Source organism: Balaenoptera physalus (genome assembly GCF_965194825.1).
Source record: "Balaenoptera physalus genome assembly, chromosome: 5".
Taxonomy (NCBI): Eukaryota; Metazoa; Chordata; class Mammalia; order Artiodactyla; family Balaenopteridae; genus Balaenoptera; species Balaenoptera physalus.
Genome location: NC_138884.1, coordinates 40,940,004 through 40,957,036, shown reverse-complemented (window position 1 = coordinate 40,957,036; position 17,033 = coordinate 40,940,004). Strand labels below are relative to the sequence as shown.

Below are 17,033 nucleotides of genomic sequence, written 5' to 3'. Positions count from 1 at the left end.
TGCATTTCTTGAAAATTTATTTTAAGATAATCACAAAATACTTTTACATGGTAGCTAGTAGATTTTTTTAAATTTTTATTTATTTATTTCTTATTTATATTTGGCTCCGTTGGGTCTTCTTTGCCACTCACAGGCTTTCTCTAGTTGTGGAGAGCGGGGGCTACTCTTCATTGCAGTGCACGGGCTTCTCATTGCGGTGGCTTCTCTTGTTGTGGAGCATGGGCTCTAGGCATGCAGGCTTCAGTAGTTGTGCTGCATGGGTTCAGTAGCTGTGGCTCACGGACTCTGGAGCACAGGCTCAGTAATTGTGGTGCATGGGCTTAGTTGCTCCGTGGCATGTCGGATCTTCCCAGACCAGGGATTGAACCCGTGTCCCCCACATTGGCAGGTGGATTCTTGACCACTGCGTATGGTGGCTAGTAGATACTTAAGAAAAAAAAATCAGACTTAACTTTTCAATTTTACAGATATAAATAAAAATAATAAAACCATAGAGAAAAACCATAATTCTGATGTCCAGTTGTACGTTCAGTCTTGTATCTCTGCTAGTGCCTGATAGCTGGCCAAAGTACCTTCAGTCATCCACAGCTGTGGCTCCAAAGCTCCTCGGTCCAGACTTGCTTAGGCCTGTGAGCTCCAATTTTGTTTTTAGCAGTGGAACTACAATGGAATCCTTTCTAATCCATCTCACACTCCAGACATCAGGGTTATAGCAGCATTGGGGCTAGTCCTTAAAACAATCATTTCCATGCAGCCACTTGCCAGAATATTTGTTTGGCATTTGTATATTTGAAGGGGGTGGTGGGGGGAGGTGTTGTTGCTGTTATTGTTTAAGCCTCCAGACTTTCCTTAAGAAAAGAGAATCTCCATTTGGTTTCTCTGTTCCCCAGGAAAATCCACTAAAACTCAATTTTCTGTGGGGATGTTCCTGGTGTGATTACAGTAGTTTCTCCACAGTTCTACTGGGCTCTGTGCATAGTGCAGCAGAGATGGAGTAAAGCAGGCACCAACTGCTGTGACATCCCCTGGGCTGCCATGCAGAAACAAGGGCATAGAAGTTTAAGGATTTGGAGTCTTCCAGTCTTTTTCTGTTCTATAGAAAAAATAGTAGTTGATGCTAACCTTCACAAAAACCTCTTTCTTTCATATCATCATTAAATATGGTACCGGTAAGTATTTCATACTTTACATATTAGATAGCACTGGTAACCTTAGGCAAAGCTATATTTCAGACACTCCTTTTTCCACCCCCCAAATTCCATCCACTTTCAAATGAGGAGAAGATATGAGCAAGCAGGGATACTAGGGGAAAAGCTACTGCAAGTTAATTATGTGTGACCTCAGCCATAGGGTAAGCCTCACTGTCTTCATGAGGAGGGGGTGGAAACCTGCTCTCCTTTCCTACAAAATTGTTTTAAGAATCCACTGAAGTATGTCTCAAACTATAAACTTCTACAAAAGTGTAAGCACAAGGCCTAATGAAACAGAATTAACTTGCTAAAATGTACCTTCCCAGTGTACTGAGTAAAATCAAAAATGGAGAGAAGGGAAATGTAATCAAACAGTGAATAATCCATTACATCACCATTTTCCAAAGTATGTTCCACAGTTTGTTCATTGGTATTGAGGGGAAAACACAGAGTTATAGGAATTTTAAACCAATTTCTTTATGAACTCCTTGGAACTGTTAATAAAGACATATGCACAGTGAATCTTCAAGAAAGAGTATGCAGTGTTTCCTAGTCTTAGTTGAGTTTAAAAACCTATTTTTATGGATTATATTTATCCTATTTGTCCTGATTCTGAAGAGCTTTTCATTAGGTTAATAAGAAAATGTGAGCATATTATAGAAGCTAAAAATTAGTCTGATATAGATAGAAGTATATTATTAGAACTTTATGGTAGATAATCAGCAATAATCTACCCATTTAATATCTTTTTTAAAACCTGTGACAAATTAAAATGAATAGAGAAATACTGTATTTTGACCACAAGATAGCTCAGGCTTCTAAATGTGCAATACTGTATTTTTAAACAATCATTAACCATTTGCAATTCAGTATATGTAGGATAAAAAAAATTACCAAAACAGGTAATCATTTACATTTGATTGTAAAATAAAACATTTGATAATGTATAGATGTATTTTTTTTTCTTTCTGAAAACTGATGATGCTTCTGGAAGTGGAATTTTGATATAAAATATATTAAAATCATTATTCCTAGATTATTCAAGTTGAAGAAAAAAGTTGAGGCTGCTGGTTAGTGCCTGGCATGTAGAATTCATTAAGTATTTGAATGTATAAATGAATAAATGAATAATTCATTCATTAAAGAAGGAAAGTGGTTAATGAGCTTAGCTTTATCCTTCTCTAAATTTTTAGACTTTTTTTTCTTATAGAGTTTAGAACTTAATTTTTTTTTTTCACCTTCCAATACAAGATTTATTGTGTTCCTTTAATTAAGAGCCTACAGTGACTTGTACATTCACTCCACGAAGTTTTTTTTTTTTTTCACACACACACACTGTATTTTATTTTTACAAGAGATAAATAGACTGACACCAAGCATTGTACATGGATGACCACAACAAAAGCAACAATGATTGCAATTACCAAACATGAAACACACTCATACTATGTCATAATATTGACATTCAGTCCAGTAATCCTCCACTGCAACAGCTCCTTTACTTTGCAGTGAAAATTGATTTGTATATTCTTTGCCTCTGAGTCCTTGTGGGATTTTTTTTTTTATAATTCAGACAGAAAGTCACAAAAATTATACTCATCCTCATCAGTTTACTCAGTCCCATGTAATTAATTTTTTTTTTCATCTTGATCTTTTGTTAGCACTTTTATGAGTTCATCAGTTTTTCATTAGAGTTCTGAAAATGCTTATTCATTCAGTTCAGCAGTAAGAACTTAATATTTTTAATGTAGTGAGATATTGCTGAGTATCACTTAATGCTTTATAAAAATATTAGAACCTGAAAGTTTCCTTAGTTCTTGCTTGTCTGCTGTAACTAGTACAATAATCAAACTCTTTCACTTTTATCAGGTAATGGTCACATTGGTAGTGATTGTAGAAAGTAATTTTTACAGGTTATGCTGTTTTTATTTTAACTTTAAAGCAGGAGAACCTTGACTCTATTAGCATTGGAGTCTGGGTGCTCCTGCTTTAATCCCACAAATTAGAGTTTATGACTATGGGCACATGACCTCTTTGTTCCTCATTTTATTTACCTGTAAAATGGAGACAATAGTTGAACCACCACTAGGGGTTTGAAGCAATTAAATTGAGTTCATGTATTTGAAGTGCTTAGAGCAATCTTGGTATAAATTAAGTACTCTATAAATGCTTTTACTATTCATTTTATTATTCAACATTTGTTCATAAGCAGATCATTTTATTTATCCCACATATTTATTGTGGGTACGATATGTTTCACTGTTACAAGCACTGTGATAGTAGCTATCACTGTGGCATTACAAAGACTTAGTACCAATCCTCCAATACTGTCTTAGTCTCTTCGGGCTGCTGTAACCGAATACCACAGACTGGGTAGATTATAACCAACAGAAACCTGTTTCTTACAGTCCTGGAGGCTGGAAGTCTGAAATCACAGGACTCACATGGTTGGATAGGGCCCTCTTCCAGGTTGCAGGCTTCTCATTGTATCTTTATGTGGTGGAAAGGGCAAAGGAACTTTGTAGAGCATTGTTTTAAGGGCACTAATCCCATTCATGAAGATTCTACCCTCATGACTTAATCACCTCCCAAAGGCCTCACCTCCTAATATGTCACTTTTGAGGTTAAGATTTCAACATAAGCATTAGGTGGGGACACAAACATTCAGACCATAGCAAATACTTTACAATTTGGTGGGAAGGTGTATAAAAGGTATAGTAAGAACACAGGAAAGTGGGCATCTAAATTTACCTGAGGGCATCAGGGAAGGCTTCCTAGAGGAGCTGGTGTTAATAGCTATAACTGACAAATAATAGTACCTGTAGTCAGGACTCTCAGATGCAAATGACCCAATTCAAACATCAGTGGAAAGAGTTTATCCCTGTGTTGAGCATGGATGTCAGAAGTCCTTGCTTTAGGTGTGATTAAGTGTAGAGAATCGGTATTTCTATATCATCAGGATTCTCTCTCTTTACTTTTACCCTGCCTCCCTGACCCTCTCATTCTCTCCTCCTGCACTGTCACTGCCCCATTTACTCCATCCCTTGGTCCATTTTTCTGTCATTTGGTTTCTTTGTCTCAGACAGCCGTTCACTTGGCAGCAGAGAATGCCACTAGCGGTCTCTAAATCACATCCTTCCAGCTCCATGGCCTTAAATGCATATCCACCAACTCCAAGTAGAAAAATACTGACCTCCTGACTGCCTACTGTGGTCAGAGGAAATGAAGTTTCTATGATAAGCTGCACAGGAAGAAGGGGGCTGCATCACGTGCCCATCATTCTCACTGAGGTATGATATTCTCACTGAGGAGATATTTATTAACCCACCAGAATCACATGGATAGAAAGGAGAAGAGGATACCCAAAAAGAAAACAGGAGTGGTGGACAAATCAGAACAGGAAATGTCTATACATTCGTTGATATTCATTGAGCACTTCCCATGTGTCAGGCACTGTGTTGTGCGCTTTGTATGTATTATCTTACTTAAGTCCCATGAGCGCTTTAGGAAATCTTAGCTAATTCTACCTATAGGAAAACTGGGGTGTGTGGCAGTTATATGATTCGTGGAAGTTTACAATGCTAATGAGTGTCAGAGCAAGATTCAAATATGAAATAGCTGAAATAGGCAACCCATACAGAGAGTGGGTAGAATGGTGGTTATGAGGGGCTGAAGGGAGAGGGAAATGGGAGTTGCTAGTCAACAGATGTAAAGTTTCAGTTATGCAAGATGAATAAGTTCTAGAGCTCTGCCTTGTGGCATTGTGCCTTTAGTTAATAATACTGTATTGTGCACTTGAAAGTTTGTTAAGAGGGTGGATCTCCTATTAAGTGTTCGTACCACAATAAAAAAAAATGACTCAAAACCAGGCATTATACAATATTCTGCTTAAACTGAGGTTCCAAAGACAGGCAAGCATTTGTCAGGAGGAGAAACAGGAAGTGGACATCCTAGGCAGAAGGAGAGCTTGGGTGGCAAGCTCTGGTGGCAGGAGGGATGTGGCACAGCTGCAGAAGCACAGTGAGCCCAGCATTTCAGGACAGATTACTAAGTGGGTGTGTCAGTGATGAGGCAGCACAGGTAGCCAGGGACAAAACCATGAAACCTTTTATATTGTTCAGAGGCAATGAGCTTTTTATTCTGTAAGACTGGCTGATGGGGAGCCATTGAATAATTTTGTGGAGAGGAGTGATGTGATCTGATTTGTGTTTTATAAATGTCACTGAGGCAGTAATCTAGGCAAGAGTGGATGAGGAACTGAGAGTGGGGATGTAGAAAGTGGGATAAATGAGAGAGAAATTTAGCAAGTAGAATGGATAGGGTATTGTGATCCTTTGGATTTTGAGGGAGGAATCTAGGATGACTCTTGGATTTTGGATTGGACATTTGACCAGAGTTTAGGACATACCTAAAATTGACAATGAAACATTTAAAGTGGTTCCAATTAGGTATGGTTGTAGAATCTTCTAGCAGGATTTATAACTCCACTTATAGATAAAAAGGATAAAGGTATTAATTAGTTCAGTTTTGAAGTTTCGTCAGAAGAATACATTGGTAGAACAATGGAGAGATGGATATGTATAACAGGTAAAATTTAGGGAAAAGTTCATGTAAAATGTTTCTTATCATGTTTTGAGGGCTGGAAGTATACCAGCATTAGATTGTTGTTTTAAACTTAGAAGTAATGGAAATAGTAACTAAGAAATTTTAATAACTGCTGGAGAGGTTTTATGGACTCAGAGAACAGCAGCTCACAAGTTATCCAGTTGTCTTTTCCTCCTTCCAGGGACATTTGGCTCTTCTACTCCCTGTACTGACATCATCTTTATACTTGTAACAGCACTTACCTTTGTCTTATAATTTTATTTGTTTAGAATCGTCTCCGTTCCCAACCTCTAAAATCCTTGGACAGGGCCATTGCCAGTGTCTTGATTCTGAGGTCCATTAATGTGAATGATGTGTATGGGGCCTGGCAGCAGATACTCAATAAAGGTTTGATGGATGAACTGCCTCATTTTATAAAGGCTGAAACTGAGGCAGTTTGATTTTGTTTGTTAAAAAAAAAAATTTTTTTAATACTATGAGAGTTGATGAGTTAACTACTCCAAAAGTGAAGTATACTAGTTACTTCCAGGATGGTAGCCATTTAAAAAAATTTATTTGATTATGAACTATCGCCTACTTGTACTTTCTGGAGTTCTGTGTAGAGAAGGGTGTGGGCTTCTTCTAGACTCTCCAGGATAGAAAGCCAAGGTGCTTCAGCACAGGAGGGAAGTGTGGTGGCACTTGCAATGTAGGAGAAGCCATGGTCATTTAAAAAATGTATTTTTTAGTGTATTAAATTGTATTTAATGTATTAAAACATTGTATTTTTCTGCAGAAAATAACAGCAGCCTTGAAGCAGACAACCACTTTAAGCCTTCACCTCGGCCAAGGAGCATGTTGAAAAAGCACAGCCACAGGGAGGAGAAAGACAGTCTAGGAGAAGATAAAGACACTGCCCTCCATGAAGAATTAGAGGCACATTCTGCACCTTCGTTCCTCTCAAGTCTGAATGGCAGACAACCAGAAGCTGAGAAAAATGCATTCTCTGGAAACCTTGACCCTGAGGTTAGCACTACTGCTAAACTGTGTTTCTAATTCAGGTTTTTGCATCTGATTATGAGAGAAAGAAAATTTGTGTGTTCGCGTGCATGTGTGTGTGTTTTACATGATTTCTTCAGCAATTGATAAGGAAATAATTTTGTTTTTAAAAATATATTATATTTTATTGGATCTAAAACTCAATTGTAAGATATAGCAAAAATACAGCATTATTTTATGTACCACTAAGAAAGAAGAAAACTGCTAAACTGTAACATATGATGCATCCAATTTCAGAGAAAGTAAAATGTGAAAAAAACTGTTGCCTTTTTGAATCTAGGCAACACTTTAATTGCAAGGGTTTCTATTTACGTATTTTTGAATTGTAAAATTTATGGCCAGTGTCATTTTATTCATTTGGTTTTAATCACTCAACAAATGTATACTGAATGTTCACGGCACAGTCCTATATTTTTTGGGATACACTAGAAGGGATGTAGATGTGATCCTTCAGGACTTCATCAGGAGTTTACTGTGTATTTTTATTAGGGAAGAACACTTGGCCGCCTGTCTTTACATTTCACTATGGTTAGAGAAGTTCCACCTCACATTTCAGAAGGGGTAAGTATGGGAGGAGCATTCCTTCTCCACAATCTGCTTGAGCAGATCAGAGAAAAGGAACTAAACAGTACTGGCTAAGCTTCTTTCTTCTTCTCCTGACTCATCTGTGTTACTGATGTGAGAAAAGATCTGCTCCCCAGGACGTGGTACAAAGGCAGACAGAGGAAGTCCTTTGTATCATAACTAAACAGATGAATCTCTCCAATTCAGGCTAGAAGTATGAGCACAGTAGACTCTGATTCCACTCTTATCCTGTAGGTTAGCTTTACCAGAAAAGCTGGCATTTTGATTTAAATCTGCCTGACTTCAATGTGCTATGTCCTAATTTGTTCTGAAAATCAGGTGAAGAGAGGGTGTTATCAAAACCAAACAATTATTTTATGTTTAATAAAATCATCTGGCCAAGTGGATATTTAGTTCATCATAGCTGCTGTAACAAATTGCCATAAAGTAGATGACTTAAAACAACAAAAGTTCTCTCAGTTCTGGAGGTCAGAAGTCCAATATCAGGGTGTGGACAGGGCCATGTTCCCTCTGAAGGCTCTAGGGAAGAATCCTTCTTTGCTTCTTCCAGCTTCTGGTGGTTGTCAGAAATCTTTGGTTGTCCTTGGCTTGTAGCTGCACCACTCCAGTCCCTGCCTCCATCAACCCATGGTCTTCTTCCCTGGGTCTCTGTGTCTCCCCTCACTTTTCTCTAAAAAAAGACATCAGTCATTTGATTTAGGGTCTGCCCTACTCCAGTAGGTTCTCATCTTAACTAATTCCATCTGCAAACACCTTATTTTCAAATAAGATCACGTTCGGAGATTTGGGATAGATATGAATTTTGAGGGAACACTATTCAAACTGGTAGTGATACCTAACTTTAATTGCTCTTTGTGATGTATTCTATATCCCTTGATTAAAGAAAAAAGTATTCCTAAAGTTTTTAAAGTAACATTATATTATGACAGAAAATTTAATTGAAAAATATCTACGCAAAATCCCACCACCTAATAACAACTATATTCATTATTCTCACTCCCCTTTTGGGCTGTTTTCCTATACTTGTTTTTATAATATTTGTCATCTTAACATTCACAATGTTTTGTATCATGCTTTTTTGTTTAATCTCTTAACATTAGGTCATGACGTGTTTCCATGTTGCTGGGTGATCTTGAGACTACGTTCACCTTAATGACTATAACATAGCCCATATTGTAGAGCTATTATCTTTGTTGGGTATATTAGATACTTCTCTTTTTTTTTTCTCTCTCTTTTTTTTTAAAAAATTAATTAATTAATTAGTTTTTGGCTGCATTGGGTTTTTTTTTTGTTTTTTTTAAAGTTTAATTTTATTTATTTATTTATGTATTTATGGCTGTGTTGGGTCTTCGTTTCTGTGTGAGGGCTTTCTCCAGTTGTGGCAAGTGGGGGCCACTCTTCATCGCGGTGCGTGGGCCTCTCACTATCGCGGCCTCTCCTGTTGCGGAGCACAAGCTCCAGACGCGCAGGCTCAGTAATTGTGGCTCACGGGCCTAGTTGCTCCACGGCATGTGGGATCTTCCCAGACCAGGGCTCAAACCCGTGTGCCCTGCATTGGCAAGCAGATTCTCAACCACTGCGCCACCAGGGAAGCCCACTTCTCTTTTTAATAGTCTAAATTTTCCTTATTCCTCATTATAAAATTTTCCTGACCATGCTCTGAATCTTCTTTAAGCCCACATTTTCAGGGATTTCCCATTTATTTTTTTGTCCAACCCTTCTCTCTCCTATGTCTATAATCTTTGGCTCTGGAAGAGTCTATTTTCATCCACATTCAACTATGCTGAAGCCTCTTTAACCTTGTATAAGCTTTCACATGACACTGCACCTCTCTCCCTATTGCCTTACCTTCCTGCAAATGTCACAGCTGGGTATCAAAAGGGTGACATTTTCTTTCTCACTACAACCTCACTTCCCACCTTTCCTTTGTGTGTGCATGTGTGTGTGTGTGTGTGTGTGTGTGTGTGTGTGTGTGTGTGTATGATGATATATATCTATGTTTATATGTTAAATTAACTCATTATTCCTGGAATAAAATCTAGTCGGTCATGGTAGACCATTTTTGTGTGGGATTTTATTTTTTAATATTTTGTTAAGACTTCTACATCAATATTTATGGAGGTTGTCTATAATTCTTTCCTTATAATGTTGTTATCAGGTGTGAGTATCATATGAATTGGGGAGTGTCTCTTCCTCCTTTATTTTCTAACAGTTTGTTTGTTACGAAACCAGAAGTTTAGTATCATTTTCCCCTTAAATGAGAGAATTCACCAGCAAAATTATCTGGTCCTAGAATTTTCTTTGTGGAGAGGTCTTTGACACTAAGTTTGATTTTTGTTTTTTTTGGGGGGTGGTGAATATTTTGTATCCAGATTTTCTCATCAGTTTGGTAATTTATGTCTATTTAGAAATTTGTCCATTTTATCTGAGATGTTGAGTTTATAAAGTTGTGTGTGATAGTCCCTTATCCTTTTGATGACAGTAAAATTATCATGACATTCCATCTTTCATTTCTAATATGTAGTTTGTGTTTTCTGTCTTTCTTGTTAAATTTTGATAGGCATTGCTCAGTTTTGTTAAAACTTTCCTAAGAACCAGTGTTGGCTTTGTTAGCTTTCTCTGTTGTTTCCAGTTTTGTTGATTTTCACTCTTTATTATTTCTTTCTTTTTTCTTTGGGTTTAATTTGCTTACCTTTAAGTTAGAAGATGTGTCCATTCATTTTAAGCTTTTCATCCTTTCTATCAAAACTTTGAAAACTATAAATTTTCCTCTAATGCACTGATTAGCAGCACCCAATTTTTTTGGTGCCATTTATTTTCATTATCATTCCTTTAAATATATTTTCTAATTTTCCTTGTGATCTCTTTTTTGACCAAATGGTTATTTTATGGTGAATGATTTTATTTCCACATATTTAGATCTTCTCTAGATATATTCTTGCATAGATTTATAATTTAATTTTATTATGATCAAAGAATATATCTTATATGAATTCACATTTTTAAAAATTGTTGAGATTTTTTTTTATGGCCCAGACTAAGTGTGTCTTGTGAAAGTTTCATTTGTATTAACAAAGAATGTGTGTTCTGCAGGTGTTAGATATAATGTTCTGTAATTTCAGTTTGGTCAAGATGGTTGGTAGTGTCATTCAGATCTTCTCCATTCTTACTGAATTTTTGTCTAGTTGATTTACCATGTACTAAATAGAGTGTGTTAAAATCTCCAGTTATGTTTGTGAATTTCTCTGTACTTCCTTTTTGTTCTGTCAGCATTCCATGACTCTAATTAGACACATACACATTCATCATTATTAGTTCTTAACCCTATTTAGCATTAAGAAATTTTTGTATCTCTGGTAATGCTTCATATCTTGCAGTTTGTTTTGCCTGATATTTCAATATTTCAGTATTTGCATGGTATAACTTTTTCCATCATTTTCCTTTCAAACAATTTTTTTCTTTTTCTTTAAATGACTCATAATAGCAGTTTGGTATTACTTTTTTATCAAGTTGGACAATCTGCTTTTTAATTGCGATCTACTTATGAATCCATTATTCCATTTATGAGTGTTTAGTACATATACTTTTTTTAAATAAATTTATTTATTTTATTTATTTTATTTTTGGCTGCATTGGGTCTTCATTGCTGTGCACGGGCTTTCTCTAGTTATGGCAAGTGGGGTTCTACCCTTTGTTGTGGTGTGCAGGCTTCTCATTGTGGTGGCTTATCTTGTTGTGGAGCACGGGCTCTAGGCACACAGGCTTCAGTAGTTGTGGCTCTTGGGCTCAGCAGTTGTGACTCGTGGGCTCTAGAGTGCAGGCTCAGTATTGTGGCTCACGGGCTTAGTTGCTCCACGGCATGTGGGATCTTCCCAGACAAGGGCTTGAACCCGTGTCCCCTGCATTGGCAAGTGGATTCTTAACCACTGCACCACCAGGGAAGTCCAGTCCATATACACTTAATGTAAGTACACTTAGGGTCAATTTGTTGCTGTTTGTTTTCTATTTATTTTATCTATTTTTTTAAAATTGAAGTTGTTGTTCCTCTATAATTTCTTTCTTGTCTTTTTTTTTTCAGAGTTAATCACATAGGTTTTAGTTTTCCATTAGTTTTCTCTGTCGCCTTTTGACTATACCTATTTGTGTTTTATATATATATATATATTTTTTTTTTTTTTTTTTTTAGGAAGAACTATATGTTTAACTTTCTAGGTTCTTCACTTCTGTGGTATTTTTTTTTTTAATTATTAGTACCTTTAATTATTATTTATTTATTTATTTTTGGCTGTGTTGGGTCTTCATTTCTGTGCGAGGGCTTTCTCTAGTTGTGGCAAGTGGGGGCCACTCTTCATTGCAGTGCGTGGGCTTCTCACTATTGTGGCCTCTGTTGTTGCGGAGCACAGGCTCCAGACATGCAGGATCAGTAGTTGTGGCTCACGGGCCTAGTTGCTCCACGGCATGTGGGATCTTCCCAGACCAGGGTTTGAACCCATGTCCCCTGCATTAGCAGGCAGATTCTCAACCACTGCACCACCAGGGAAGCCCTGTGTTTTATTTTTAGTAGTTGTCTTATGGATTACAAGATGTGTCTATAAATGGTCACAATACAGTTGACACTGTATTGTTTCACATTTAAAATAGAAACCTTGTAACAGTATAGTTCCATATACTCCCTCATCCATCACGCTGTTGTTGTCATGTATATTACACCTACATATGATATAATTTCCACAACACAGAATTATAACTTTTCTTTAAAGAGCCTTTTAAACTTTTTGTCTTAGACTTTTAAAGAACTAAAAGAAGAAAAGAATAAACATTTATAGTTTTCTTAGATATATATACCATTTCCAGGGATCTTCATTTCTTCCTATAGATCCAGATTACCTTCTAGTGTTATTTCCCTTCAATCTTAAGAACTTATTTTTGCATTTCTTGGTTTGCCAGTGATGGATTCTCTCAGTCTTTGCTTATCTAAAACATATTCACTTTATCTTCATTTTTGAAGGATGGCTTAGTTGAATATATACTTCTTGGCTGACAGTTTCCTTCTCCTATCCCCAGCTCTTTATAGGTTTCCATTGTTCCTGGTCTCTATTATTTCTGTTAGTAAATCAGCAAAAATTTATTTTGCTATCCTCATTATACAATGTTTTGGTTTTTTCTGGCAGCTTTCAGAATTATTTTCAAGATTTAGTCTTTTTTTCTGTGAATTACAACAATTTAACTCTGAGGTACCTAGGTGTGGTTTTCTTTATATTTATCCTGCTTGGGTTTTGTTGAGATTTCAGGATTTGTAAACTGATATTTCCCATGCAGATGGGAAGTTAAAATTTTTTTTCTATTTTCTTTCCTCTTGTTTGTAATTACATGCACATTGAAATTTTTGATATGTCTCACTGATCTCTAAATTTCTTTCATGTTTCTTCAATCTTTTTTTCCCTTTGTTTTTTTAGATTGAATAAGTTGTATTGTTCTGTCTTCAAGTTCACTGCCTTTTTCTACCATTCCTGATCTGCTGTTAAGTCTATCAGTGATTTTTTTTTTTTTTAATTTCAGTAGTGTTCAACTCTAGAATTTCCATTGGTATTTTTTGTATTTTCTGTATCTAATAATAAGATACCCCATCTGTTCAGCCACTATGTATATATTTCTTCCTAAGTGCTTGAACATATTTATAATCCCTACTTTAAAGTTCTTGTTTGCTAATTGCAACATCTGGGTCATCTCTGGCTTGGTTACTATAGACTGCTTTTGTTGTTTTTGTTTTCATGAGTATGTGTCACCATTTTTTTTACTCTGCTTATTAACTTTTTGATTGACTACTGAACATTATGAATGATATGTTGTAGAGATTCTGGATTCTGTTATGTTCCTCTGAACATGTGTTCTAGCACACAGGTATTATGGCTAGACTCAAATTCCCAGCTCTGTCTCCCTTGCCATGGACATTGACTGAAATCTCTGCTTAGTTTTTTCACTTTCTAGCTACTGTGATTTTACAGGACCCTCTGAGGTCTTTCCCATGCCATGCATAGATGAGCCAAGTGTTTGAGGTGGATTTTATATGCAGATATTGGGGTTCATGCCTTCTGCAGCTCTTCTCCAAATTTATTGGCTGATCTTCTAGTCCTAAACTCTATCTTCTGACCCCTCAAGCCAGTCTAGTAATGCTGCAGCCTTCTACTAAGCTGCACAGTTGGGGGAATTTCCTCAGGAAGAAGGCTACTAACTTGCAAATCTTCTTGGGTAAATATTCCCTTCTCAGGGTAGTGTTTGAGCCCTTCTGCCATCTGCCCAGATGGTTTCTCTCTATTGCTTTTGACATATAATTTTCTTCGTAAATATTATGGGAAAGAAAATTAAAATTTATTATCTATGCAAAAAAATCAAACTTCTTACATTATAATATCATCACCTTTAGATTAGAGTATTATTCTATAAAGAGATGTTTAATTTATGCACACAAATATAATTACTTCATTTCAGATATAATAATTATTTTAATTCAGATATAGGAATTTTGAGGAAAACTAAAGTGTATGAAATCTATGTAGTATTTTATCTAAAATATTTGGAAGTAACTGTCTACTTGGTTTTATAAATTGCTTTCATTTTGTAAACAAGTAATATTTGTTTGAAACTAAGGGTTTTTACCTACTATTTCCTTTATACTTTCTAAGAAAGTATATAATTAGGGAAAGAGATGTCAAATATTTACCTTAAATATTTCTGAGATTTGATTTTAGAACAGCAGGAGTTTTGAAAATATAGAGGTTTCAGTTAAAGAACTGGAATAGCTCTTAGTGACTGCTTTTAATGATCAAGATATAAAGGCTTGAAAGTAAAACATATTATAACCTCCTTTGACTTACTTTTGGTGTTTAGCAGAAAACTAATAATGCAGATTTCAGAGTTATGAAGTAGTTTTAATAATCCTATTGCCCCCCACAAATCTTGAGAACTAAACTTACTAGTAAATACATTTTCTTTAAATAGGATGCATGGTTAACAAGTCTATCATCATCATCCCTTAAAGAAAGTCTCGGAAATTCCTCTTCACCAGGATCTGGGGAAAAAGCCTCCATTACAGGTGATTATATCAAATTATTCTACCTTATTTTATTTGTGAACTCTGTATTGCTTAGAATGCTATTTGTAAAAGAAATAATACTTTACACAGTTATAGGAACAATATATGTTTGTGTTTGCCTGAGTTTTAATCCCCAAAATACAATTTATTAACCATGTGATTGTAGATGCAGAACTTGATCTCTCAATGCCTCAATCCCCCAAGTTATAGTAAGACCAATCTCATAAAGCTATTGTGAAAATTAAGTGATACTATGCATTTTAGCCACTAACTCAATTCCTGACACAAGTAGACTATTAACTAAATGTGAGCTATTATTATGTAGGTGTTGCTGAAATAGTCAGCATAATGGTTAGGTGAACTTTTAGAGTGAGACTAAGCTGGATTTGAATCTAGGTACAACTACATGAGAAAGTAACTAACCTTTCTGACCCTGTATGTTGCTCTTTAAAATGGCCTTAATAAGAGTAGGGTGGTTGTGAGAATTAAATTAGTTTTAATACATGTAAAGCATGTAGAACAGAACCATCGTTAGCACCTAGTAAGTGTGAGGTATGAGCAGTTAATATTGTTTCTTTCCTTAGTCTTATGACATATAACTTAATGAGAGCTAAAGGCATAGCTGATTTTAAGACTGGGATGTATAACTTACATTTATTAAGTGCTTACTATGTAGTATAATTTTTGTCATATTACGGGTGAGAAAAACTGAAGTGCAAAGATATTGGGAAACATACCCAAGGTCAGTGATGGAGCCATAATTTGAATCTTTGGCTCCAAAGTCTTTGTTCTTTTCACTGAGTACTTTGATTAACAGCTCTAAAGAATCCATTAATGATACTTTGAATCATGAGTAGTCTCCAAATATGAATGTATAACTGGAATTATAAAGTGATATTATATCTAGCTTACCTCAAAACGAGTTCCCCAGAAATGGCTGTAATGAAAGCCTCGTAATTAAGACTTTGACAATAAAGATACAGGTTGACCAGTAGGTGGATCCTAGTAGAACTGAAAGTTGATGATCAACGCAGAAAGCACTGATTTTCTGTTGAACATTCTAAAGTGTGGTAGAATCAGAATAATAGAAGTAATTCTGTAAATGCTAAACTGAATCCTCCATGCCAGAGCTTAAGCCTGTCCCTTGAGCACTGAGAGGGTAAGTACTAGGCCTTCCTTTCCTGCCCTTTTGGTATCAGAGGCAACACTGCATCTTAGTGGGAGTAAAACTCTAAAGGATGGCTTTATTCTCTGTGTGGTGGCCTCTTCTAGAACTGCATTGATTCTTGGTTCTCTCTACATCTGTACAATATTATAAGTTCATTGCTAGTAACTGTAGTATCGTAGAAATCTGTGCCTCTTGATCCAGCTAAGAAACACAGGCTTTTGAATAGAATAGATATTGCCATTTCACTTACTTGGTTTATACACAAGGGCTTGTGGCGTGTCTATGGTTTAGGGTTGTTATTCCATTTTCTAAGGTGTGTCAAATGCTTTAGTAGATTTAGTAGCCATTTTTTCTTTTGTAGCTCACTTGGGAAAAAAGTTTATTCAAGTTGAATATGATAGTTTTCTCCATTTATTATTTTGCAAGAAAGAGATTATAGACAGTTTTCATTTAGCAGAAAGCAAATGAATCTGTTATCCACCTTATTAATTCAGAAGGGAGATTTAGTTCTGTTACTCTGTCACAAAATAGATCAGAATGAAGAATGCACTGAAAACCATAATTCCTTGAAATCAATTGAAAGTGAAGAGAACTCATTTTTGATAGACTTTGTTACTGCACTTGAGAAACCCAAGGAAAGTCAAGTGACTACTGGTGACCTTGAAGAAGAAAAGGAGAAAGCTGAACTGATTATGAATGATGACTTAACAGTTGATGATCCACCACTATTTCAACTTCAGAGTATCTTATGCACTGAGTCTGCAAAGGTATTTATATAAAATCGTACTTTCTATACTATAGCTTAAAATTCAAAATACAACTTTCAAATATTTTATTTTCCATGTTAGGTACATCTGAATTATCTGTGGAAATAATATATTATACTATCAAGTGATTCTTTTTTTTTTTTTTTTAAACATCTTTATTGAAGTATAATTGCCTTACAATGGTGTGTTAGCTTCTGCTTTATAACAAAGTGAATCAGTTATACATATACAATATGTTCCCATATCTCTTCCCTCTTGCATCTCCCTCCCTCCCACCCTCCCCATCCCACTCCTTTAGGTGGTCACAAAGCACCGAGCTGATCTCCCTGTGCTATGCGGCTGCTTCCCACTAGCTATCTATTTTACATTTGGTAGTGTATATATGTCCATGACACTCTCTTACCCTGTCACATCTCACCCCACCCCCTCCCCATATCCTCAAGTCCATTCTCTAGTAGATCTGTGTCTTTATTCCCATCTTGCCACTAGGTTCTTCATGGCCTTTTTTTTTTTTTTCCTTAGATTCCGTATATATGTGTTAGCATACTGTATTTGTTTTTCTCTTTCTGACTTACTTCACTCTATAC

The 17,033-nt window shown here is 36.0% G+C and overlaps 1 protein-coding gene across 6 annotated transcripts in view; it reads left to right on the top strand.

The window, feature by feature from the left end:
* MAP9 (microtubule associated protein 9) overlaps positions 1-17,033 on the top strand; it is a 61,013-nt gene that overhangs the window by 15,135 nt on the left and 28,845 nt on the right. For 5 of the 6 annotated variants that reach the window (XR_014264151.1, XM_082463533.1, XM_082463530.1 and 2 more), the window contains exons 5-8: positions 6,571-6,800; positions 7,323-7,394; positions 14,418-14,511; positions 16,211-16,446. Coding sequence is in view for 5 of the 6 variants with exons in the window: in XM_082463533.1 (XP_082319659.1) it covers positions 6,571-6,800; positions 7,323-7,394; positions 14,418-14,511; positions 16,211-16,446 (632 nt within the window). In the remaining variant the exon portion in view is untranslated. The remainder of the gene's footprint in view (positions 1-6,570; positions 6,801-7,322; positions 7,395-14,417; positions 14,512-16,210; positions 16,447-17,033) is intronic. The other variant, XM_082463534.1, reaches the window with a different exon arrangement.